Source organism: Aulostomus chinensis, chromosome 10 (genome assembly GCF_037954235.1).
Source record: "Aulostomus chinensis isolate RoL2024-O1b breed Wild chromosome 10, RoL_Achi_v1.0, whole genome shotgun sequence".
NCBI classification, from domain to species: Eukaryota; Metazoa; Chordata; class Actinopteri; order Syngnathiformes; family Aulostomidae; genus Aulostomus; species Aulostomus chinensis.
In genome coordinates, this window is record NC_141329.1 from 18,784,843 (window position 1) to 18,811,939 (window position 27,097).

At 39.4% G+C, this 27,097-nt stretch overlaps 2 protein-coding genes and 1 long non-coding RNA gene across 3 annotated transcripts in view; 2 read left to right on the forward strand and 1 right to left on the reverse strand.

Annotated features, from left to right (window-relative positions):
• Window positions 1–4,665: 4,665 nt before the first annotated feature.
• Window positions 4,666–6,687, reverse strand: LOC147254604 (uncharacterized). Its single transcript, XR_015118066.1, has 3 exons — window positions 6,468–6,687; window positions 4,992–5,035; window positions 4,666–4,697 (listed from the first exon to the last, which is right to left on the reverse strand). It is a non-coding gene; the product is annotated as an uncharacterized LOC147254604 (long non-coding RNA).
• LOC147254605 (histone H2A.J-like) lies at window positions 6,496–7,546 on the forward strand. Its single transcript, XM_086215188.1, has 2 exons — window positions 6,496–6,598; window positions 7,073–7,546. The coding sequence occupies exon 2, from the start codon at window positions 7,080–7,082 to the stop codon at window positions 7,494–7,496; it is 417 nt and encodes a 138-aa protein (XP_086071314.1). The 5' UTR covers window positions 6,496–6,598; window positions 7,073–7,079; the 3' UTR covers window positions 7,497–7,546.
• A 1,569-nt stretch (window positions 7,547–9,115) lies between these two features.
• Window positions 9,116–27,097, forward strand: part of ppp1r37 (protein phosphatase 1, regulatory subunit 37) — a 42,048-nt gene continuing 24,066 nt past the window's right edge. The window contains exon 1 of the mRNA XM_086216258.1: window positions 9,116–10,866. Coding sequence (XP_086072384.1) covers window positions 10,122–10,866 — 745 coding nt within the window. The 5' untranslated portion in view covers window positions 9,116–10,121. The remainder of the gene's footprint in view (window positions 10,867–27,097) is intronic.

Here is a 27,097-nt window from a genome sequence, read left to right on the forward strand (position 1 = left end):
AGATCCGTGCAAAATAATAGAAAAGAAAATGACGTTCAAAAGAAGCTAAGGATTCTACATGTGCTGAGGCATCTGTGTAGCTGGAGGTGATGAAAATGATGCATCCAATGCTTTGCAAATATTTCTAAATATTTGGTCAGTGTCAATGCAGTACACAGTAAATTTAATAAATTCCTTCTCATCATATATATCACAAGTGTAAGGTGTAAGTTTATCAAAGGAGAGAGTTTACCCTTCACATTCGTGCTGAGGAACTTCTAAAGTTAACCTACTCTCTTCATTTGTTAATATCAATATTCAGAACCTCAAACTAATACTTCATGAGGAAATTGTCCTGCATCCGAGACAAACCAAACTGTTTAAAAACCAACTTAGTAATGCAAAAACCTAGTATGAAAGACTTTTGACGAAAGAAATTCTCACAGAAAATCCACCGACTGATCCTTTCCAGTGCTTTCAACCCTCACTTGCAGTAGGCCATAAGGTCAGGATGAGGTTCAATTTGGGTCACCGGTTGTAAAATTTAAAAAAAAAAAAAAAATTGTAATAACAACTAGCTTTATAATGAATCACTCAATGTTGTCTTCTTTGTTGTGAGATAAAAACAGTGCTCTTCAAATATGGCAGAATGATAATTTACACAGAACGTCAATTTGGCGTAAGTGAGTTAGAAAAATTGAATCGGCTGAGACAGAATTTGGCCCGCCAAGGGACAAAAGTTTGGGCACCCCAAGACTGAAATATAAAACTAGATAGTCATCCACGGACGTGTATTTTCGTTAAAGTGTCATAAAGAATACCTATTTCAGTGAGATTGATATTTTTATAAAATATTTTTTATAATTAATATACTGTCGAGTACTGTAGATAAATGTATCAAATGTGGAATATTTCAGTAAAAAAAATCTCCAAAATATCTCTTTTATTTAAGGGGAGTAGGCAGGCTGTTACTAAAGCAGTAACGGAGAAAGAAATCACAGCCTCAAAGCCTTTCTTTTTCAAAGAGGGAACAGATTTAAACTCCTTAGGATCCTGGGACCTGAGAAACACCATAAGGTTTCATAATTAAAGTGGATACACTCTGAGAATTACTCACTCTCCTATTACTTCACACACCTCACATTAATTGGCTCTGTATTAACTCCAGATTACAAGAGAGCCAGACAAATTCAACACCTTTGTTCTGCTGTGACAGCACCCTGTGAGCTAATATCACCACCGTCTGGGAATTTGTCAATGAGGGAAAAGTGGTTGATGATGAATAGACTATTAGAGGTGAACAGTTGCAATACAGAATTTCAATAGATTTGGTCCTTTTAAGTGGGGTTAGCGCCCTGTAAAAATTGGCAGTAATTCAAATATCAACACCGCTCTTTCCACATCTATAAGCACAATCCTACAGGTGTTGGCATGTGCGAAAGAAGTTATTCAGCCTCAAGTTTGTTTCATGCAGGTGATTAATTACCTTCCTAAAATCAGGAACAACCTCTAGTCGGCCACTGATGTCTCCATAAAGTTGAGGGAAGAGGAAAAACTAGAAGTCAAAGTAACTGCACAATTCTCCTAAAAGCCACAGCTACAGATTTATTAGCCCTTGGGGAGAAGAGAAAGAGGCCTCTGTGAGTCAGTTGCCTTTACTGTTTACCTCTACCTGTCTCTTTCATTCAAGCTCTGTTAATTCAGCAATCATTTTTTGAAAGAAAAGAAATGAAGGAGTGACAGATTATCTTACTGGAAGTAGCACGAGTTCGACGCATAAGTTGGCTGGTTAGAGGCTTTACTGTCTGGTTTTGCCTTCAGTCCTAAGTTTAATCACATGGTTGGATCATTTGACAGTTTCCTGCGCTCTCCCTTTCATGTCACCTCGTCATTCGGCAGCCGACTGCAGAGCTCAGTGTTACTAGCTACTGTTGCTAATAAATACAGAGGGCCTTCAGCTTTTAGCCAGACAAAGACTCTCAGGAGGACCAGGCGAAACAAATGGCTTGTCTCAGTGATGACAGCACACAATGTGAAAAACCACAGCAGATAAACTGTAAAAATGTGTGTACTGGCTTTATACACTGCTCTCACTCAAAAGCTGTATATTGGTATCTGCTCTGTGACCGCTTGTGAGTCGAGTCCTATCCTCTTCAGATAGGGTTCGGTCAAGAGGATGTTGAGAGGTGGAACAGAATCACATCCAATCTGTCCAAGGACGCCCTGCTGGGAAGGTCCCTGCTTAATTTGTCTTCCCGCTGCTCTGCGATTGGCCCTTTGCCATGCTTTAAAGTGAATACGAACAGTCAAAATGTCTCTGTGCAGCTCGCTTTCTCTTCCCCTGTGTGTCACTGTCAGTCGATGAGGAAAGGGCGAATAGCATAAAAGGACAGAACTGGTTGTCTTTAAATTTGGCAATGAGGATGTTGGCAATGAAAGAGACATGCATAGTTACATTGTAGCCAAACTACACAGTGAAAATAATTAAATACTATTGTTTTCTTTGCTCAACGGCTAATTAAAGCAGTGAATCGCATCTCCAAATCTGTTACCAGATCAAACCAAGCCTCTTTTGAAATAACACCCTTACGCTGGTTTGATCATTTGTCGTTGTTTAGATCATACAAACTTTATTCAATAACACGAAATTCCCTTGAATACAAAAATCAAATAGCACAATAAGGGGGGGGGGGTGTTCCCATGAAGAATATTACATTTGTAAACAATAGGATATCACGTGTGGAATAGCCTATGGGATTTGGTCAAAAGGATAGTGAAGATAGCTCAGAGATTCAATACTTTACTTTTTTTTACTTTTACTTTTTTCAATATTTTTTTTACTGTGTTTCCTGTAGTCAAAAACTAATAGAGTCCCAGGACCAACCTTTTTTATGTATCTGGCATTCACTGAAGTTATTTAAAACAACAACATAATGTGTGGCTCATTTATTGAGTGTCTCTGGGATGAAATGACATGATCAGGATTGTATTTAAGGCCAAGCAGGTACACTCAGGGAGGTTAAAGGGTACCTTATCTCAATTTTTGTCTGTGGAGGTCCATGGTCTCAGACTTTTAAAACCCCTGTGCCTGGTTATATAAAACCCCTTGGGCTAGGGTTGCCCTGAAGGATGCTGCGTAAAAGAAATGAGTTGCATAAAATCATCATGAGGATTTCCTTGAGATGTTTTGGACGAAGTGTTTGCCCATATCTAAGTATTCCCCTAAACTAGAATAAAGGTTTCTCATCAAGCATTTTCCTTAGAAAAATTCAACTGACCCAACACCCATTTTAAAAAAATTGAGATATCTTTTGGAGAATAAGTGGTGATTGAAGCGGTGAAAGCAAGATTCATTTTTGGAGGGAAACCTAATGGACAAAATGAGGGATTTGAACCAGACATTGGAACATCCCGTAGGCTCCCTGAGTGGCTACCAAACATGGTCCCCCTACCCTCTAAAGAACTGCAGGAATGTCACAATTCAACATCTTTTAACCTGCAAGAACATTCTCAGAATCGTACTTCCTGTTAAAAAGTCTTGACCTCTTAAATAACTTCTAACTTTGCTATACGGCCATGTGGGTTTTCTGTTCTAAGGAACTTTGTAAGGAACTTGGAACTGCAGGACATTTATCACCATAAAAGATGTTTAAAGAACATTCCCTGTGCTCCGTAAAAGCTCAGCATGTTCTTAATCTATAGAGAACCTTCAGAGAACTTCCCTTCTGCAGTGGGATTCAAAAGTGTCTGAGCGCTGCACGAAAGGCTTTTCTGGTGCTTCGAGCTGTATCGTCAGATGGTTTACTCAGTTGTCATGGAAACTGATCTGTTGACATGGAAGTACAGTACTGTAAAAAGTGGTATGCGTTATGGATGTGCTTAGAAATGATTCATAATAGTATCAAACCCACGGCTCAATCCAATAAAGTTAGTGTGTGAATAATGAGTTTGGATGTTTTTTTTGTTTTTTTTTCAAACTAAATCTTCCAAGGTTAAGCGTTAGCTTCGATGTTTACCTTGTAAAAGACAGGTGAGGAGCAGGTGGAGCAGCTCCATGAATCACAGCGATTGGCAGTTCAATGCCCAACTTCTCTTCTTCATTATGTCAAACCGTCCTTGAGCGAGAAAACAAACGAGAGGTAAATCGCCTCATACCAGTCAACAAATGCTAATATGACATCACTTAGGTTGCCAGGTTAAGGTCACCAGTCATGAGTGGCCTTTTAAACGTTATTTATCCCTGTTTATCTCTGTGTCTGAGCAGGCTGGAGTGAAACACCTCAGCTGTACACACTGGTGGGACATGAGTCATCACAAGCCTGTTAGTAATCACATCATGTGCTCAGCTCAGGGAGACAGACACTGTCCTGCAAATAATCATAAAATGAAGGATCATGACACTGTGTGACTGATTTTAGAGGTGCTCCATCATGAAGAGTATCTCATTTAAAATAAAAACACTTTAAAATAGGATTTAGTCCCACAGGCTGCTGTTTTAATCGGAGGTCTGTACTGCCACCTGCTGTTTTTTTCCCCCAGCACATTCAATTTCTACACATAATAGGTGAGGTAAAAATATTCTACATTTAGACAGTTTTTATGATTTGCAGTATCATCACCTTCTTAAAATAATTGCCGTAGTCATTTTTTGACTTTCTTTTTACCTCAAACAACTCCTTACGATGTTTTGTCTCCAGTATTTTGTGTTTTCTGAAAAACTTAAAAGAAAATGACTTAGGTGCTTATTTAAAAAAAAAAAGGCACATATGCAGTTTAGTCATTATTTTACAAACATGTCCACATTTGCATATCGGTTTTCAAGTAGATGGTTTCATTTTGATGACAGGTTAGAGTCAAAGGTTTGCAGATGGAAATTTAGATGTCTCATTTAAGACATCTGGAAGTACTCCATTAATTACAAGAAAAAAAATATATAAATAAGGTGATGAATAATTTATGAGCAAAGCCTATTGGTAAAAACCTGTGGAAAGTAATACTGGAAGGTTTGGTACCTGTAAATGAATAAACATCTCCGGCTCAAACAATGAGAAAAAACCTACGCCAAGAACAGATTTTTAAAATTAATTGCATTTCAGCATTTTTAGACGGACATAAGACACATAAGATTCAAAACTATTAGACAGAATTAGGAAACTTCTCTTGTCTTCACTGGTTTGCATTGTATGTTTTCTGAAATTGTATGAAGAAACATAGATAAAAATAATGGATCATCTTTTAAAGAATGCACTCATTTGCTGAAATTCCTGACCAGTAATTTGACCAAATATAAACAAATAACATGAATTTTAGACATTGGTCTGAAACATGACATGTAGTCACAAAAAAAATTGCCAAAATCTTGAAAGCCACCACTGAATGAATGTACTCTTTCAGTGTCACATCTTAGGTTTGGTCCCTCTTTCACTAATTAGTGAAATGGTTCCTTTAAGCATTCTAATAAAGGGAAGTGATCAGTTGTGTTTTGATACAAGAAAAAAAAAGATTTTTCACTCTTACATGCATTATAGGCACACATTTAATTAAAATATGATCCAGAAAAATTCCCATCGTACTAAAAGTTAAATCAAACAGTCGAAGAGCCCCTGCAGAACCAATTTGATGAAGCAGCAGGCATTTGTGCTTCATAAACTATGTGGATTTTTTTTTAATATTCAAATTTCATCCATTTTCTTCCGCTTATCGTGTTAAGTGTCACGGGTGGCTGGAGCCTATTCCAGCAGCCTTCAGGCGAGAGGCGGGGTTCACCCTGGACGAGTCGCCAGTCCATCACAGGACCAACACATAGAGACAGACAACCATTGACACTCACAGTCACACCTACGGTCAATTTAGAGTATCAATCAGCCTCGTCCCCTCTTGATGTCTTTGGGAAGAAGCTGGAGTACCAGAGAGAACCCACACAGGAACAGGGAGAACATGGAGACTCCACACAGAGAGATACTCTGCCCAAGCCGGGACTCGAACCCTGAACCTTCTTGCCGTGAGATAACAGTGCTGACCACTGGACCACCGTGCTTTACAGCCTGTCTTAAAACTGTTCTTTTCTTTCATAATGTAGAATGTAACCCACTAATCACAAAAGCTGTCTTTCGATATCTAATTGAACCTGAAGGCTTAATTTTTAATAATGCCCCCTAAACTGCATTATCCCCTGTAATCTGATCAATATGCACACACATGTAAACACATTTACCAGTCTTATTAACATCAAGATGCAACGTGTTATATTTTCATTCAATATTTTTCTGTTTCTCCCTCTCAACTTTCTGTGGCCACGAAATGAATCCCCCCCTCAGGTTCTTGTCATTTGTCCGATTACATGTCTCCCCTGAGAACTGCTGTTATACTGAAATGTACAATCTACAACTTTAATGAAAATTCAATGTGACAGAGCAAATATTTTGAAGGGTAGGGATATTTATCACAGTGAACATGAGCATGAGAAGCTTGAGGTTACAGATACATACTATAGCCAACATTGTTGGTGAAAGAGAGGAACCAGGTGTCATTAATCAACAGATGATTAGCAAACTCGTTGAAAAGGAGCATTGTGAGCGTCATACGCAGCTCCTTTGTGGTCTTTGAGCCAACACAAGTGGTGAGTGTCACTAAATTTGGATGTGGTTGAACTTCAAAGATGAAACTTCATTTGCCAGAAAGTGAATCATAAAGATTTAATGTTTTTCAAACTATATGGGATTTTAGAGTCCCCCACCCCCAAAAAAAATTCCTAGCCAATTCACAAAAATGGAGGGGGGGTTGACTACATAATGCGAAACTGATTACAGGCCTTCAGCTCTATAGAATTGGTAGTTTTCTTCCTCAAGCATAAAGTATGTACAAGACTTGAAAGGATGCAAAATTGTTGATTGTGCAGATATGAAGGAACTTTTTGCATTATACAATGAGTTCTACCTCAATTTAGTTTAACAGTTTAGTGATGCCAGATGATGTAGGCCACCATTTTCAACAAAGCATCTTATAACTCAAGTTGTAATGAAACTGGTTTAGTTTTATGGCGGTGAATTGTGTTATTTTCTCTGTCTGCAATCATGAATGAACTGCTCCTTAGGCTAAAGATGTCTGGCCGTGGGAAGAAGGCTGTGCCCAAACCCAAATCTGCAGTCTCCAGGTCTTCCCGAGCAGGGATCACATTCCCAGTGGGCCGCATCCACAGGTTGCTCAGGAAAGGCAACTATGCCCAAAGAGTAGGCAGTGGCTCCGCCGTGTACCTCTCAGCTGTCCTGGAGTACCTCTGTGCTGAAATCCTGGAGCTGGCAGGAAATGCAAGCCGGGACAACAAGAAGCATCGAATTGCCCCTCGCCACATCTTGCTGGCAGTGAGAAATGATGAGGAACTCAACAAATTGTTGGCTGAAGTCACAATCTCAGAGGGTGGTGTGATTCCAAATATCCAGGCAAGTCTGCTCCCCAAAAAGACCAAGAACCCAAAGGATGACAGTTCTGCCAAGGATGTTGAGTCTCAGGAGTTTTAATTGTTTTTAAAATTCATAACTTACTAAATAAACACTTACAATATGCTTTACTTGATGGAGTTGAACTTTGTCTTTTTAGCTGCTCAGCAACTTGATGTTTTTAAAGCCTTTAGCTAGGGCAGCAACATTTTCTGTCAAATCTAGTTTAAGACTTGCTCCTGTGTCCAAATCACTAGACTGTAAATGTCCATACATCTGGTCCCAACTTCAAATGGATGCTACAGTGTGCAGCTCTGACATTAAAAAGTTTGGGTGGGATGTTGTGTTCTGAGGGCAAGACAAAATAAGATCTGTATTTGGCTTCCTAAGTATTAGCAACACTTAAGCGTGTTTCAAGCTCAGGTGGACACTCGACTGTTCAGGAGCACCTTGTGAAGCAGGCCTTTACTCCTCCACATTAGGAAAGCTATTTAAATGACCTTTGCTTTCTAGTAATCAGTGCAGTCAAAATCTAATCAAAGTTGGTTGTCAGCAATGACAAACTGAGTCTTGTGCCATTGCTAAGATTGTACAGTACAACAAAACTCATTGGCCTTTGGCATGCGAAATCTTCAAAGCTTTGGCTTTGTTCAGGTTGTGCAGTTGGGGAGCCTTGTCGTAGATAAATTGTTGGCAGGTTTATTAAATATTTGCTTTAGTATTAAAAAATGTGGTCTTGTGTATTCATGCAGTTTACCTAAGTGTTCAATCAACCATACTAATACTACATATTTCTCCTAAGGGAACCATGTAGTTGTACCAGATCAGCAAATAATTATATTAACTTGCAATTAAATTTGCAATTTGAACGCTTCCACTGTGCCCATCAGTGTAAAAATTAATGTCGTTCATGAATTTAAACTGTTGCTAAAACGTCAACCACCATAGCACAAGTCACTCGATTGTTTATATATATTGCATGTAGTCAGATGGTAATCAAATGATGCCAGTGATAACGACTCAGATTGTCTTGGTCAGAATTATTAAAATATCTAGATAAAGGACTGGAAGGCCTTTGAAGTCTGAGGTGTAAAGCGTCTGAGGGTCTCCGGTCTGACATGACCAGGAAGAAAGGGCCTGGATAGCTTTGATGTTCTCTGACATCATCTGGGTGTCAAGATCAAACCAAGATTAAAGTAAGAACCCCCCCAAGCCAAAAGTAAGAGATTAGTCAGAAATTTCATTACATCACATAATCCATGACCAATCAAATTCCCCAAAACTTGGAATAAACTGCCATCACCTCTGAGTTCTCTCAAGCAGCAAATACTTTATACAGACTCCAGGACACAATGGCATTGGGCTTTCATAACACAAAAAACCAACACCATGTGCATCAAATTTCACACTGTATTTCCTTGTGTGCATATTATATTTGTGACTTTCATCCCATAATTAAGATTTTGACCATAATTCAGACTCATAATTCAAACTGTGATGTGGAAATGACATTTCTGCCTTGTTGGTGCATTATCACGAGGACAAGTGTGAAGAAAACCTCGAGCCTGGTTTTACATTGGCAAGACATCAAAAAGGCAAGTGAATCAAATCGGGTGGATGGCCTTCAACGTTTCCTTACTTGTTTTTGTTTGTCTTCTGCAACCCCTTGTAACGTTGCGATTGTTGAATGTACCCCTGTGGGCACGACGTGGTGACGTCAGACGTGTGAACAACAAACAGTTGTTGGACTTCAACAAGCTAGCTAGCGAATGGTAGCGCTTGACAAAAACAGATTCAGCCCTACTTCTCCCGGACAATGAGATGTCAACTTGAACTGTGCGATCGGAAAATCGTTAATGTAATCTCATAATATTCAGCAGCGTCGGTAGGTGTATCTTGTGCACGGAGCCCCACAGCTAATGTTAGCCACCGAAACATGCTCATTGCTCGAAGTGTGACGCCTGTTTTTTTTCTGGCTGCCGCTGGTCGAGGGTTGTGATGCGAGCCGAGTTGCAGCACGACAGAGGGTGAGACAAGAGCCACATCAAAAATATTTCTCTGGACGCAGAAGAATGGACTTTGTGAGGGGGAAACGAGAAGAAGCAGGCACGCAACCATACACGGGCCTGAATGTCATTGTTGGGCAACAACTTTAGCAAGCTAGCTAACGTTCTCTCACTCAATTCATGCAAATGAATCGGTTTGATGTCGGGCTATAAGCTCACTTCGCTAGTGTAATGGAGGCACCCTGAGTGAGTTGTTCATTTCGATTGACTGATTGGTCCTCTTAAATGCTGTGGGCAATGTGTTGACGACCCGGGAGCCTTTCAACGGTTCCCATTTGGAGCAATAAGACGCCGATTATTTAGCGGTGACTGTGGCGAGCTGGCTGGGTGGTAGTTGAGCAAAGTTGACTTTGTAGGCAAATAAATAATTGCAGCACTATCGATTTCACGCAGACATCATATATTTATTCTGTTAAATGACCGTTTGGTCACGTTGTGTCCCAATATAGCTAACAAGGACATACGAAGTTCGAAATATCTGATTGCATTTTGGTCAAGTAAGGTGTGCATCTACGTGTATTGTTGTACGACTGAGGCCAGAGACTAGCTTATCCATGTCACTTGTTTCCTAGGCACTGTTAGACCAATAACTAGGCTGTCTGGCACAGTTGATGAATTGCGTTTCACTGGAAATGAAAACATGAATATCGAAGAGCAGTGTCTAGATTTGTGCAATGTCAAGACAAAAAATAATGTGGATGATGATCACAATACTGCCAACAACACAGAAGGGGTCATTCCCCGAATCTCTGAACTGATGACAGACAGTAATGCAGATAAACAAAGCATTGTTCCCACAGAGGCCCCTGAAATGTACCTGATGCCTCAGCTAACTGACAACCTTCAGGCTGCCGAGGATAACCACCAGGCAAAAGACACACTGGAAATAGATGCAGTCAATGGAAATAGTAAGAGCATTGTCAAAGATGCCCCTGATTTAGAAAACCCTGCTGATTTGATCTTTTCCAATGATGAGGAGCAAACAGACACTATTGTGGTGGACAAAATGGAGGAAGATAAGAATCCTGCAAAGTTTGGTGTGGAAGAGGGTGATGATGGTGGGGACATGGACATAGGTCTGGATTTGAGTCTTGACGAGAGTGGGGTGCTGGAGGTGGACTTATCCAATATCGAATCGCTGTCAGGCAATACTGTAGACCTGAATCCCACAAGGCAAGATGTCCCAGCTGGCAGCACAACAGAGAGCCTATCCGATGCAAGCCGAACGGGTAGCACAGAAACTTCTGCCATGGACCAGGCTGTGCTGGACCCCTCGGTGGAGGAAGGGGATGATAAACACAAACCAAGTGGCAAAAGGGTGACATTTCCCTCAGATGAGGATATTGTGTCTGGAGCAGTGGAGCCCAAGGACCCCTGGAGACATGGTAAGTTAATAAAAATATTTGTGATTGTTGTTAATTAGTTCCTTTCCCAGGTTTTCATTGTGCTTGTGTGAACTTGTACTTTTGCTTGATATTATTTGGTGTGAGAGGCCTTTGAGTAGAGCTCAGAGAAAGTTTTCTCAAATAAGTTATTCACTAGGTGAATACAAGGAGTAAAAATCTATCACCCAGGTCCACATTCCCCACGTGGTCAGTGATTGACGGATGTTGACACATGCATGATACTGATCAGCCACTCTTGTTGTCTAAGAGGTTTTCCTCTTAGTCTTCCTTCAAAGCACATCATCTCTTTCAAGTCTGTGCTACAATCTGGTTTAGATGCAAGACACTTATCAGATCACTTGCCCAGTTTGAACCTTGCAGACCTCAGGTCAATTGATTAAAGATTACCGGCTTTTTTCAGAATCGGAACAAAACATTGTGAAGCTGCCTATAACTTCTGTGTTGCTCAAATGTTGAACAAACAGTCAGAGAAGCAAGGACTTGCAAAAATTGAAACCCACCTTTAAAATAACTGTTAAAACACAAATTGTTAACTTAAATTTTCATTAATTTTCCTGTTTATGCTCATCTCCATGCTTTTGTTCAGTATTCTGCTGTGTATTGTTATTGTCACATGGGTCCTGTACACTGTCTTAAGAACTTTGATTGCCTTTGGTATGAAATGTTCTGTCAAATTAGATTTGCCTTGCTCATGCCCAAGGCAACCCTCGCACTGCTTTTTCAAACATAAGATCGCATCTCCTTTTTAAAATGTGCAAAATGCACGATATAGCTAAAGCATTTGTCCAAACAGAATAGCTTAATCTGAGCTTCCCCCTGCTGCAACAGATGACAAAATTAGGGAAAACTAAAAGTACTTGTCTTAGAAAGGCATTGCCTACCTCAAATGCTGAGACAGCTTTTGATATATATATATATATATATATATATATATATATATATATAAAAATATTGTGTGTGTGTGTGTGTGTATGATATGTATGTCTATGTGCCATCTGCTATATTGTTAAATCCCGTCATTGTTTCAGGTGTGCTGTTTCCCTTCAGGCTGTCTTTGTTTGTCCAGTGAAAACATTTCTTCAGGAAGTTCATGCAGGATATAGCACTGCCTTTGCAGTGCTAACACACTGAAAGTTATTAGGGCCTGAGCCTGAAGGTACTTCAGGCGAAGACCCTATTATGTTTTTTAACCTTCTTTTTAAGATAATCTTCCATATAGAGGTATACAAATTGTATGTAAAGGTGTATTTTATAAGGGGATACTTTTTATCCCCAACGAGCGAGTGACAGGCCATCTTGTCTCGTTATACCACGGGGTTCCTCAAGAGGCAACCATGACTCACCGTACTCTACTCCGATGTCCCTCCAAAATTCGTCAGACGGCGTTAGTGAGTCATTGTAGCATGAGGAAGCTACGGCTGTACCAGCGGGCTTAGACTATGGCTAAATAACTCTCTGGGACTCATTGGATGGAACACCGGTGCATTCCATACTTCAGCAGTGTCAGACTAGACTGACTGCCTTTACAAATGGTTTGACCTTAGAAATTTCATTGTTTTATCAGTAACCTAAGCTTATGAGTCATGGAATAAATGATGTAGTAAATTAAGCATTTCACTGCTCTTGGTAAAGAAGTTAGAACTTCTCCTCTACAGCAACACATAAAACATCTGAGTGGAGGGTTGGAGGGCACAAGATGAAAAATTTATTATGTAAAGTGATATATTTTAAGTTGTCTTAAACCAGTGCGCAAAATCGAGCCATATTTTTTGCCATTAAAAAAAAAATGAAAATATTAATATTCCGAATAATTGTCTTGTTTTTTTGTCCCAAAATCACTACTTGCCTTACTTCTGGATCAGTAGTGTTGATAACTTGCCTTTCTAATTCTGGTATATGTGTTTTATAGGCCAAAACATAGGTCAGTGATGCGAGCTGTCCAGATGGGGCAGGGGCAACATAAATCTTTACAATGGCGCCTCATGTCCCATTTCATGTTAATTGTTTTGTTATCACCCATGAAATTGGCCAGCTGGCCAGTCACAGAGACTTGTGCTTACTGCAGTTCTTTCTTTCACATCTCGCCCCCGTTTAACTGTCATTTGTCGTTTTATTTTACCCATATTTGTTTGTTAGCTTCCATTCCCTGAACTGCTAACACTGTTGTTCTTCTCCAATGTAGGTTGTTATTACATCAGTTTTAAGGAAACTTAATGTACCAGGCACCCAGTCTGATAGCAAGTCAGTCATGAAATATCTTTAAGCACAGGGGCAAAGTCCAACACAGTTAGCCAAGATTTCTGGGTCATTATGTAACACATGGTGCTGGCAACAGTATTTTGATGACTGTAGTGTGAGCTTGGATTATCATGTAGTTTATTTAAATTCCAAAAGTCCAACTGATAGTCTTTTTGATGGAGAGGTAAACAGACTGTTGATGGCTGTCAAAGACTTTTCAATGTTGGCATATTATATATAGTATATATGTATTGTTAAATTGAATTACTTTCCAGGGAATACATAGGAAAGGATTTCATAATTCAAACAGCGACGCTGCAGAGTCTTTCTTGTAGATTGAAAGGTGTAACAATTCACAAGCAAGGAGCAGGAACATCTTCATTGATGGCTTATGTTGACTGTGCCGAAGCTTGTTGGACTCAGGCTTTCTTTTTTCTAAAAATGTCCATGTGTGACGAATAAATATTCAAATTGATTGATCAATCATTGCTACCGACTGAGTTGAATAGGCCCTTTTTGTAGAGCCCTGTCTTGGTATGAAAAGCACAGGTGTTACTAATTTGAAAAACATCTCTGTTCTATTAAAACGTCCCTGTGAGTTGTGACAGTATAACAGAGCCAGCATGCAGCAGCACTCGGAAACTGAAGAAACTAAATGAAATTAAGGTGTGTGTGCGTGTGTACTTATCCTGAAATGACCTGTCAAAACGGAAAAAAAATACGATTCTTGTACGATCTTACCACAACTAATCTTGTTGTTAGTTTTCAAAGTGACTAGTTTAAAATTAAAATCATCACTGCGCTCATTTAATTTGTGGGATTTAGAGGAGGTTCTCTGTTATATGTTAGATGAAAGATACAACTCAAAACAACTAATATTGGGATTGCAGGAGATAAAAAAAAACCAACTTGCATCTGAGTGGGAAAAATTTCCACTGAAATTGACTCCATCCTCTGGTATGTCATTGGCAGTTTGCCAAAATTTGTCACAAAACATGGATATTTGTTCCTTTGTCCAATATCTGACGCTGAAGTGTCTTATTCCCATTTCTTCCTTGCTGCTCTAATCTCATGGAATTGGCTGCCATGTAATTAGATATGCACCGATGTGCATTCTTTAAGTTCTGATCCAATTCTGACGTATAATCTAACAATAGTGATTGTCGTACTTTTTTCCTGGATTATTTTCACTATTACTGTTGTTGTCATCATGTTCTTATTTATAGAAACTTCAAGTCCCCACAAATATTTAACAGACATATTTTTTTGTTTAGGCATGATGCAAGATGAACAATAATATGCTACAAAAGATACTAAAATACAATCTAGCTTAGTTTTACTACAACAGTTTGTCTTAACATGAAAGTTGCCACAAAAACCTTTGGCCTACATGCAGCTCCATCCCGTGCCACCAGACCCAGGACTCACTTGGCGCTGTTACTAGTGGCTTTGTGACCCTGTGATGTGGCTGTGGACCAACGAAGAAACTGATATGCAAAGCTTTCAGACTCAAACATTGGACAAAGTACTGGATGTCAGTCCATTTTCCCTTTCATATCAGAACTATTTCCACCACATTTTTACTACCCACTAGGTACGCTGGTTGTCATAGCAACATTGCATGAAACTAATCTGACATCCTTTTCAATTTAAAATTCAGTCCATTCTATGGATGGTTGTTTTATTCTGTTTCCAATTTGTCATGTGTAGAAAAAGAAGAGAAAAAAAAAAGAAGTGGTTACAGGTTATTTATTATTTTGACATCATTGTTACATCCCAGTCGCTCAGGTTTGCTGTCCAAAATAAGACCTCATTTTGCTGAAGGTTTTGTGTTTTGAGCTAGATATCAGTAATAAAGAACAGAGACACAGAAAGCCCTCCTGCCTCTCTGTGACCATTGCAAACAAAAATGTTTCATGTAATTCCAGGCCTTCCTTGGAAAACCTGTGATTTTGCTGCAACATTTTTCAACTCTACCCACTCAGACCCAGTTTTAGACCCCCGTCCAACCTGCAGGCCCAGCAGTACCACCTGGGCCTCCTCAGAGCACTGGCCTCTAGAAGTTGGTAGTCAGCTCTTGGTCCTGTCCCGTAGCCTAGAACAGACCCTGCTGCTCCTCTGCAGCTGCACCAAATGCCATGCAAGGGAAAAGTCTTTACACGTAGGTGGTAAAAGATCATTTTTGCACATTGAATAATTTCATACTAATACCTCCTTTTCCACTAGAACATCATAACAAATTCCAAATTCACACCTCTGGCGCAAAGAATTCAGGACAGAAAAATATCAACAAGGTCAAATTAGTTTGATAAGAGATTATCATTTTATTAATCCTCGAGGTCTTCTATAATACAGATTATTTTAAATGCATGGTGTTATATTGTACTTAGACCACAAAAAATTAAAGAACCATTGCATCTTTATAAAGTATTGGGGAATATCTTATAGTTTAATTGATTTGGATTCACTGTCTTTGAACTATCTACTTAACTCCACACCTATATTAGGTACAGCAATATGAATACTTTATTGGGATATGCCTCTTACTGTATCAGAATTTGTCTCAGTTTTTCTAGCCAGTCAAACAGGAATTCCTTGGCCCCCCCCCCCCGCCCCGCTTACTTTCGTCACTCTTGAGGAGCAGTGACAAATATTTCATATGCTCTTTCACACATTACGTAAAATGCCGCTTTTATTTAATTATAAAACATGAAAGTGTTGTCAGCCCATAATGTCACGCTCTTTTGGTCTCGTAGCTTTCTTTCTCCCAAACACCAACCTGGTATCTTTAAAAACATCTTTTGTTTTTAACCGTGATCATACTTAATCATACCCAGAGACAGGCTGCTGTCAGTGTCTCTTGCCCTGAACGGAACATAGAGATGTTGTGGTGTTACATCCTGCCAACCTGTAATTGCTGCCTTTGCACTAATCTGAAAACACATCTAAAATACTCATAGTGGAGTGAAAATTCATTTGAGGAATGATCTTGGGTGTGATGTGTTGATTGCTGGTGTTTTAATTTATTTTTTAGATACCACCTCAGTGCTGTTTTACACAAGAATACGCTCTCTTAATTATTGACTGGCGTGCAACTACTTGAATTAAATTCCAGGGTATTTGTATCATCACTCACTTGCCGTTACTACAAGTCACCAACTTTAATTTCATCTTGTGCAGACCATTGGTAGGACAAAGTGTTTTATAGATATTACCCTAATCCTTTTCAGCTCATCTATTTTGATCCTCTCTCCTCCAAAAAGTGGGCTTTTTGTTTTTGACTATGTACTGTCACTTCGCTGTTCACCGTAGTAAAAACACAGAGGAGCTGTGCCACATGCCTCACCAGTCTCCTGCCCCGCCTCTATCCAGCCAGGCAGCCAGCTGTCATGTGTGAATGACGCTGCTGTGGCCATCCACAGCCCAGCAGTTGGAACTGGCAGGGAACAGGCCTGGACACTGGGAGTGGAGCTATTTTGAACACTGGCACTTGTATGTTAAGTTGGAGTTGGCAACATTTATTTGTCCCACTCAACATGTACTCATATCTGTCTCTGGAGGGTTGCGCAAAGTCCCGCAATATTCTTTCTTATATTGCAGTTGCCATGTGTAAATCATATTCTTGCGTTTGAGGATTCTTTCGATTTTTGAAATTGCTTGTGTCACCAAGTTGATTCATTTGTCATTTTTCCGTCATCATTATCTGTATCTGTTAAGCCCCCCCCAGGTTCAGCCACTAGTGAGTGTAGCCCTTGTCTTTGTGGTGTGTCCATATTTTCTGACCAATTTAGCATAATAAATTGGCAGTGGAGGTCTTTGGTGAGAGAAATCATTCTGATTGGCTGGTCATTTTCAGTAAATGAGTTCAGGATTAAACAAATGGAAGCAAAGCAATGAATTAAGTTTCATTAAGAGGTCACATATAAAACATTTTGACAAAACAGGTTGTATCCACAGTCCGAGGTCCTCTGGTTTCCATGTCACAAATAGAGACCACCACCATCTGCTGGCATTAAGAGTTATTTCCTCAGCTGCAGAATGCATAGACGGATTGACTGTAGGGATTAGGGCTGACCTGAATGCTTCGGAGCTTCAAAGCTTCATTCGTTGGTGTTGTGTTGTTTGTTTGTTTGTTTTGTTTTGTTTTTCGTGGCGTGTGGGGTTAATAGGCTACATCAGTCATCCCAATTAAGACAGTAGAAGTGGATCAAGATTGTGCATATTATTCATTATGCAAAGCATTAATTGTTATCACTTCTTCTTAGACAGAGCTTGATCTTCATAGTGTATTGGGTTGCAGCTCTCATCTGAATTCGCCAACAATGCTCTGAAGCTGCCATTGACACACTTTCAAGAACACTGCGCAGGCAAGATGTCGAAAATGTCAGGCATGTGGAACAACTTCCAAATTTACAAAAAAAGGACCCCAAAAAAGTTGAGTGCCACATCTGCCAAACGAAGCGGGCATGTCACAAATTCACCACAAGTACATCTAATCACCTTAAATCTTTTAGAAACCTAAAAACTGAAGAAGAAAAAAAGTAACTTCTGAGCCGTTGCACTTGCTAGAAATTTACAGTATATGGGTAATATTTGTTTAGTTAGTGCAATCTGCATTCCATTTAATGTCTGTTTGGATGAGCTTTGGTTATTTGCAGGTAATTAAGCCTAAGTTTTAAGGCCTAGATATGTTATTTGGGACTGGCCAGTTTTTGACAAATATTTTTTTGGTGTGTGTAACTGTACAATGATGGAAGTCAACGCCTTCTTTGACACTGGATCTCTGATGTCTGGTGGGTCTTAAGCCTTATGAATAAGAATGTGTACAAACATGGCTCATAAATGCTCCCTACTACCCGGCGATCATATTATTCGCTAACTGTTGCTTCACACTGCACCCTCATTTAATGTCACAGTGCATTTATGGACTTTGAAACAGCTGTGTCTGGGAAACAGTATGACAAGGTTTGCCAAAAGCCCTAGTAAACTGATAAAAAAAAAAACCTGATATCTGTTAGGGCTGTCAGAACTTTTGAAACTATACGAAGTCATCAAGAAATGGTTTTGAACATTGTGAAAGAATAATTAATTTGACAAACAACCAAATGTTCATCTAACAGCAAATCTTGGAGTTGTTCAACAACCTGATGACAGAACCCACCTTCAAACCTAAAAGGCTTGAGTCAGTGGGACAGCAAATCTCCTAAAGTCTGCTGAAGATGTTGGCCATATATTTGACACAGAGTGGATTAAACTCTAAGCACTGCTAGCTGAACACCTGGCCTCCATGTGTGGCTAAGGGCTCTTTGGTCAAACTTACTGGTACACCTTTTATGAACTGTTGGCTGTGAATCATTTCCTCCTTCATCATATAACCTGCCAGAAAAGATTATCGACATTTTGACTTAATAAACTCAATTCCGCTTGTTTCCGGAGACCATCGTGGAAACATTTGGATTCCCTTTTATCAAACCTTTAATCCCTCAAGAGGATTGCTTGTTAGCTGTTCAGTGGTAGTACTAACTGCTGCACTTATACACTAACAGTGTATAAGCTTGGTCAGTGTCTTTCTTTTAAAACAAATCATGAGCTACACTTCTACACCAACATTCCTGCCTCTTATTGTTTTGTTACCATCTTCTGAAAACCCATCTGTACAGGCAGTCCCAGATGTGTGTGGTTGGCTGGTCAGGTGTTTCACTGCAGTAGCTCAGCTGAAGCTGGTACAGTCTCCTCCACATTCCCTGTCCCTGCCAAAGTTTTTCAAACTATCTCAAATATGGAGTATATGCTGGATCATCCTCAACTAGTGATATGAACTCGTGCAGTTGAAACAGAATCGATCCTAGAAGGAATTCAAGCAGCATTTTTGTTTTAAATTTTCGCTCCCAGGTCTCTAAATTGTCAGCCTGTCACTATGCTAGTTTCTAATTAATGGTGTTGCCTTTTTCTTTGCACACATGCTAACTTGTCTTTGCTTGTTTCCTTCTCATTGTTGCTATGAGTAAAGAAAGTACCTGTAGACTCTTGAGTTTGCACATTTTCTGTCAGCCAGAGAAAGAAAAATGTTGAGCAATGAAGGTACAAATAGGGTCAAGGCTGAGAAGAAGACAATTGGGTCCTCTAAAAAATTCAGATAATGTTAGTCTGCACAGCTGACACGTTGATTTGAAATCAACATTTATCAAAATGATCATCTTACACATGTGAAACAAAGATGTCTACATTCGGCACCTTCAGCTAACAGCTGCTTTGAGGCAGGATAGGTTTTAGCTCTTTTTTTAGCACCTCAAAGTTAGAAGTCCCATGTTTACAGGCTCTGAAGGGCTTGCTTCAAAATGAAGTGTTTTGAAAAGTTTCACAAGAAATAATTTGACATGTGTCTGTCTTGCGGGGGGGGGGGGGGGGGGGTGAAACGCTCATTTAAGAAGCATGGAGTCAGCATTTCCCATTTTCCTTGTAATTTTCAAGATCAAACAATCTGCTCTTTGCAGTGATTTGACTGTTGAGAAAATGTGTAAAACTAGTTTTAGTCAGTCGGCTGCAAGTGCCAGGGCTATTTGCTGAATTTAGCATGCTCATTCTCCCACATTTATTTAACTACTCCTCCTCTCTCACCAGGGAAAGAACAGATCAAGTAAATGAACATTCCTGACTTTAATGGTACAGCCTGTGGTGGTAATGGTTCAGGAAGTGTGCATACGCTTGTCAGTGCACCCAACTGTCCTAGTAAGACTAGCAGAAATTGAGTACTGGTACAAAAATCCCCGTTCGCAGCCTGGACACCCAGTGGGTCGAATTGTTCAGACCTTTTTTGGGCAGTGATACAAGCTTTGACTGCAGCAAGATTATGATGTTGTGTAGCTACAAAGTAACTTGTATTTTTAGCCTTTACCTTTTAATAATGATTAATCATTTTGACAAGCTGTCATACTTGCACAGCAAGAACTCATCAGGCCTGGAAATGTAATATCAAATAACAGTGTTACATTGGTTTGAAAAGTTGAGGAACTAACAACGTGTAATTAGTAGAATTATTGAAAGTAAATGAAAATAATATTAAAATTTGTTGACAGCTGATTAGTTAGGGTTTTTGTTTTGTTTTTTTTCCAAACTTGTCATGTAAACTGTTAGTTTAGTCAACAAAATTAGTAAAGGAGCATACAAGTGGCAGCTTGTCTGGTTGGAGAAGCTTCAGACATCTTAAAAATGGTGAAGAGTTTCAAAAATTGATACTTGAGTTGTGATGCATTAAGTAGCATTATACAAAGAAATGGCACTGTGGACAAAATATTGGAGAAACTGTATAGAAACCCAAAGTAGAACGGCTGTTTTTTTTATATATAATTCAGGAGCATATAATGTCACAATTGGTCATTATTTTGTCCAAACTAACTGCAAATCTTCAGGTTTTTCCTTTGACCTTCACGATGTGACTAAAATTGTAGTTGGAAATTGAGGCTAACTTTGAATGCATGTGCCATTTCAGTTATACCAGTACCTGTCTGCTTTTCCATCCATCCATCCATCCATTTTCTACCACTTATCCATTAAGGGTTGGGGGGAGGGGGGGGGGGGGGCTGGAGCCTGTCCCAGCTGCCATTGGGTGAAAGGCAGAGTACACGCTGGATGGGTTGCTAGTCGGGCAATTAGGGGCTCAGTATCTTACTCAAGGATACTGCAACATGGTCACCAGGGGAAGTGAGGGTGGAACCAGCAACCCTTCACTTGCTAGACGGCCACTCTACCTCTGAGCCATGCCACCCCTCGTCTGTCTGCTTTTGTTGACATAAAAAAGCCCCACCTTGTGTTTTGTCTCTCCTGTACACTTAATTTATGGGAGTGCTGAAGCAGGTTTAACAGAGTGAACATCTACAAATGTTGAGGGCCTTACTGCAGACAGCTTGTTTTATTTGGAAAGCTTCAACATACTTAAGTGAAGCGCTCTCCTCTCGACGTATGTGCCTGTACTTGTTGCTACTCTGCCAGTTGCCCAGCTTAAGTAATTGATTCATAATTTATGGTAGGTACACTTCCCTCGTTGCCTGCAGTTTTTCCTTTCCCTGAGATACCAATCCAGCAGACTCGATACTCCAGCACAGATACACCTCAGCTGCAATTTGAGATTTCTGAGATTTGATATCAGTGATTTCCCATTAACTGCCTCAGCCTTCATAAAAGTAATTAGAAGGAAGAGAGCAATGAAAATGAGGAAATCCCTTCGCAGAAGATTTGTCTTGTGATAGTCAAGTCAATTGTTAGTCATCACTTAAATTCTCCTGTCAGCATAAACAACATTTTGAGTAATTTCACTTCAAAAATTCACATATTACACTTCAGTAAATTAACTGGGTGACTTTCTTGTATTTGGGGATTCAACTGGTTAAACCTGTCAAAGCCTGTGTAGAGAGTTTGAGTGGACAAGAGGCTACAAGTAGTTGCTAGTAGCATTGACAAAGGGGAAAATTGCCAGTATGACACTGCCAAGTATGAGTTGCATTGGTCTTGAGAAGGACGAAGAATGTGTGGATTTTTGGGGGGAAAAAATGATGTCTATTAACATTCTGATCATATATCCATTCAGGATAACATCAATTTGAGGATGTAGTTGCAGTCCACTCATGGAGAATGTTCCTGTTTCTCAACTGAACAACAGCTTTCAACACATTCTCCATACTGGTAGTAAAAAGTGTTTTTTTAACCTATTCAAAATTCTAACAACAGTCTACCTCTTGTTTGTGCTCTTGTACACTTGTAGCAATTAATGCTGCATGAATAAGACTCAGTGAGTGGACATTCTCCACCAAACAATGTTCTGATAGAAAGTTGCCTTAGTATTGACAGTGATCATTCCTTCAATCATTGATTATATGATCCGATCAACAAGCAGCACAAGCCAAAGCGAGTGTTAAACATGTTGGCTAGGGATTTAACTTGGTTATTAACCTCTTAATTAATTTAAACTAACCTTTATAATCACCCCTCTGCTTCCTCTAAACCTGGCTTTTAAAGTTGTTGTTCGGAGCAGTCATTTCCCCTCCTTCCTCTCCACCCTCTGTGTAGCTCCTCATTGCCACTCCCTTTATACATGTACCAGCAACAGGGGAGGGAGTGCTGTAAAACAAGAGTCATGGCTCAAACAGCAATGATCCTGCAGGGCTAAGGCTCTAACCTTTATTTAGCACCAAGTATTTGACTGTCTGGTCAGATGCTGTTTGTTTCCCCCTCTCTGTCTCTTTGTCTTTTTTCAGTTTATTGCTCCCACATGCAGAAAGTTGATTTAATTTTTTTCTGCGGTGTTCAGCCCAAGCTTTTTTTTTTTTCTCTTGAGTGCAGTCATAATATATTGTGTTTCATACCAAAGAGGTATGTTCCTAATTATCTCCCTTAAGGATGATATGTTTTCAACTGGTTTGTTTTGTTTGTTTGTTTGTTTGTTTATTATACTTTGTATTATGCATGGGACCACATTCACCTCCCATTCCCCAAACCCCACCTTCCCTCAGGAAGAGCGCACACAGACACACACACACATACACACATCCTTGTACTTATATCTTTGTGAGGACTTACATTGACATAAAACATTCTCTAGCCCCTCACCCTAAGCCTAACCATCTCAACTGACTGCTTGACCCTAACCAGAACCTAGTTATACCCTCGACCCTAAAACCAAGTCTTGACCTTCAAACAGCCCTTTGAAGATGTGAGGACAGGCTAAAATGTCAAAATGTCCTCAATTTCCAAAAATGTCCTCACTCTGTTGGTTAAATACGTATTCCAGTCCTCAATATGTAGCAAGTACAAGAACATACACACACACACACACACACACACACACAAACACTTGCACCACAGCAACTTTTCCAAGGACACAGTGTTCAGTGGAACGCACACGCTGTACCATACAAATTTACAAGGCTGCACATTTATGCACCACAAGCTAGAGAGCATTGTTTACATCCACATGTCAAGGGATGGGAATCATTGTTCATCTCCAGACATAGTAAAATAACTGAATGCCCGTGTAGGCATACTCTTAATTTTTTTTTTTTATCCACGATAAAAATTGATTCAGAATTGTCATGAGACAGGGTCAGACCCATAAGCAGACTCTGCAGTGGCAATAATAACATTATAAATAACATGATAATAATGAAAACATAAATTCTCATCCCCTCATACCTAGAGCTGCAACAATGAATCAACTTGTCAATTTGGGAATAATAATTAATGGGTTTGTTTTTTTCTCAGAAAAAAAAGCATTTGCTGGTTCCAAACTTTTTTCTTTTCTTTTTTTTTATTAGGAATTTTAGGATTTGCTGCCTGTTGGGCAAACTTTTTGTCATTTATGACAGAAAATGAGCCAAGTTGAAAGTCAACAGCGTAACATAAATGCACATCCCACTGTTGAGGGGCATGTATCAGCATCAGAATACATATTTAAATTTAAGTTCATCCCTACACAGTTTCTCTGTTCATTTACTGGCATATTCAGAATGATCAAACACAAACAGCACAGGCTACACATATTTTACATTCCGTACACAGATATTTCTGTACTTTAGTCATCAGTGCACATGACAACATCCAGCATTATATATAACTGATTTCTCTTCTTTTTTATTTACTGCCTACTTTCAGAGCTTAGGTCATTTTTAATGATCCATTATGAAAATAAAGAGATTATTGTACTCAATATCACCTATTAACCAGTGTGAAAAATTTGATGCAACTAGTTGAGCACGGAACTTTTCTGAGCACATGTTCTAGTAATAGAAATTATCATCGACCAAAATGAACATGCCATGATTACCGATACTGATTGAGTATTAATTCAGCTGTTGGTGTTCATCTGCAGACTTGTGCTTGTTGATGTTATTGTGAACACCAGGTTTACAATTATACTGTTATCATTGCCTTTAGTAGCCTTGTCAAACCTAATTGTTGGCAGATGTCACTTGTCACAAAATACATCACGTTTGTTTGACTTAAGATGAAGGGCGTGATCTCATTACATTATCTAGCATTTGCTAATCTGTCACTCTTAGAGGTATTTGAACTGCTCAGCACATCTGTAGGCTGCAATGTGAAATATGGTCAAATTTAGCTTTCTTCCCATTTTGTACACAAATTGTTCATCTGATTTTGTCACCAAGAACACTCACACACACACACACACACACACACACACACACACACACACACTGCCCTGCTTCCTCTCCTAAGTGATGCTAATTGTAATATGATATAGTTTCTGATTATTAGGTATAATAATCAAAGACAATGTGTTTAAGTATATATAGAGGCTCATAGTCGATCATTTAAGTCATGAATGGGGCTGAGCAGGATATAGATCAGTGCCTCACATTGTGTGTTTTTGAGAAAGCAGACACTGATGAGTTTACATTTTAAGGTCTGTGTGAAATACCATCTTTGTACAGCCCAAAATTTATAAATGCTTAAGCTGTATGTACTGACAAGCACATCCATTCACGGCTACAGCCTATGTGGAGTTCATGAACTATATTAATGATTTTAACAAGAAAAGACATATTTTATAGAGTTGAAATAGTTTGGCCAAGTGTTTTTATTCATTGTTATACCAAAAGTAGGGTTGTCCCGATCACATTTTTTTGGGTCCCGATCTGATCCAGATTTTTTTATGATGAGTATTTGCTGATCCCGATTTTTTTACCAGTCCGATCTTTTTTCTTACCTTGAATAAACTGAATCCATTGGATTCAGACTTTTCTGTTGGTGCATTGCAAAATAAATTGGATTATTTGCTTCAATTGTCAATTCATGCTTTTCTTTTCCTCACCATTTTGTTTATTTTACAAATTGAAGAACACAGAAGGTCCCGTACGTGAGTCCAAACTTTGTTGTAAAGTTCTGGTATTGCTGCGCTCATTATGAAGTGCCTAGATGGTAGCTCGTAATGCGGCTCCAAGAATTCCAAAAGTCGACGAAAGCCGGTGTTGTCTACCACGGAAATGGGCCGGTCGTCTAAAGCAATAGACTCTGTGAGCCTTTGGGTGATCATCCTGGCCTTCTCTCCACCGCAAGGAAACCTGTCTTTTCTTAAACTAGCGAGCAGCGTCTGCTGCTTCAGACTGGCATTTGATTCGGTACAGCGCTGTATTCCTTATATTCTGCTTTGTGTTCCTTGAGATGCCGAATTAAATTAGTTGGGTTATTGGAAGCTCTGTTGCTGCCGCGACTTGAAACCGTTAGCTTGCAGACTTCCCATTTTGCTGCGGGTCTGCATTCGTCTTCCAACTCGTAGAGTCGCCACACAGCCAACATAGTAGTTTTGTTTACAAATGTGGAGATGTGCAGCAACAAAACCGTCGACCTCAATACGTCACGTCCATTCAGAGCACGGCAGTGATGACCAGTAGAGGGCAGAAATGCACCTTTTTATTTATACACTGCAGGCTTTAAATGTATGAGGTTATTGATATTTTTCAAAATCGGATCGGGATTTTGAACGCAGATTGGTGGATCACCGATCTAATAAAATATGCTAAATCGGCATGCAGATCCGATCATGACGTCCCTAACCAAAAGTCTGTGAAAAAGTAAAGCTTGAACTGGCCAGACTATGTACAGTCATGTCAATTTCATGGATTTGCAGCAGATTTAATTTACATTCTGAAAGTTGCATGTTTCCTTTTGTACATGCTGTGCAATTAAATTGAAAACCTCTGAATAATGAGAGACAGTCCTAATATAAACCTGGACTCTTCTGTTTTTAATGGCAGTGTTTAACTTAATGTGGTTGTACGACTGTAATTAGAGTACTTCATTGGCCACATGAAGTACAGTACACATCCCCTCCACTGCTGCAAAGAGCAAGGGTTTGATTCTAATCGTGCCATCCCCCAAGTGTACCATTGCCATGTTTGTGCTCACCCATTGTTGGAATTGTTTGCAAATTTTAAGTTTGAGGATTTTTGTACACATTGCTCCCGAGGTTTTTGATTATGAAGGGACTGACCTCACCAAAAAGCACTCACGTTTCACAACTGCTTCTGTTTCCTTTACTCCTCCTTTCTTTTTTTAAAAACACTGCCATAGCTGTTTTTGTACTCACTTGACAATTTGTTACGAATGTAAAAGTTTGTCAAAGTTTTTTTTGTGGGAGTGTCTCTAGTCTGTTTATGCATTTACAACTTATTTATTTTCAATTAAATTCCTGATAAGTGCTTTTTATGTGCAACTCTCAACTACAGTAGGGTTGCAGCAGTGTGCTGTTTAATGATACTTGGTGGTATGAATGAGAACCATATTATACCATGTCAGTTTGCTCACCTACAGTAGCGAAATGTAATCGGAGAGAAAATGTCAACGTTGTTGGGTGATTTTAATTATTATTGTAATTGTGTAATGCTGTGATATTTTCTGATATAATAATCATAGTAGGAAGATCTCATACTTGTGTGAAAATCTGCAAATGGTTAGTTAATGCAGATCTTCCAAGAGTCATCATTCTGCGCCTGGCATGATCTTCAAAATAAAACTGAAGCTCAGACCAGAGATTATATCATTCATTTTGCATATTAAATATCCTGTATGTTCTCCCTACATTGTGTACACAAGGGTTTTTTTCAACTTCAGGATGTGAGTGAAATGACACTGAGGACACAGTGAAGTAGACACAGTCTCACCTTGGTGAGAAAGTGCAAAAAGCTGACTGTGGCATAAAGTCTGATTCGCACACAAACACTATGCCTGTGTGTTAGTGCACCAATTGTTATTACTATAGATGATGTTGGTATGGGTTCTATAGGGATATCCATAGTTTACTACTTGTCTGTATACACTCCATTATACCACTATTTATGATACTGTTTTAAATCCCGGCATACATACTAATTACTACTTCTACTATCCCTCTTTCTCTGCTTGAGAGTTTCACTTGATTTCTCAGCAGTCTCTCAGCCAGAACTGTGGGTTTGAATGTAGC

Coding starts and splice junctions, on each gene's coding strand:
- LOC147254605 (XM_086215188.1), top strand. CDS start 7,080: ATGTCTGGCCGTGGGAAGAAGGCTGTGCCCAAACCCAAATCTGCAGTC.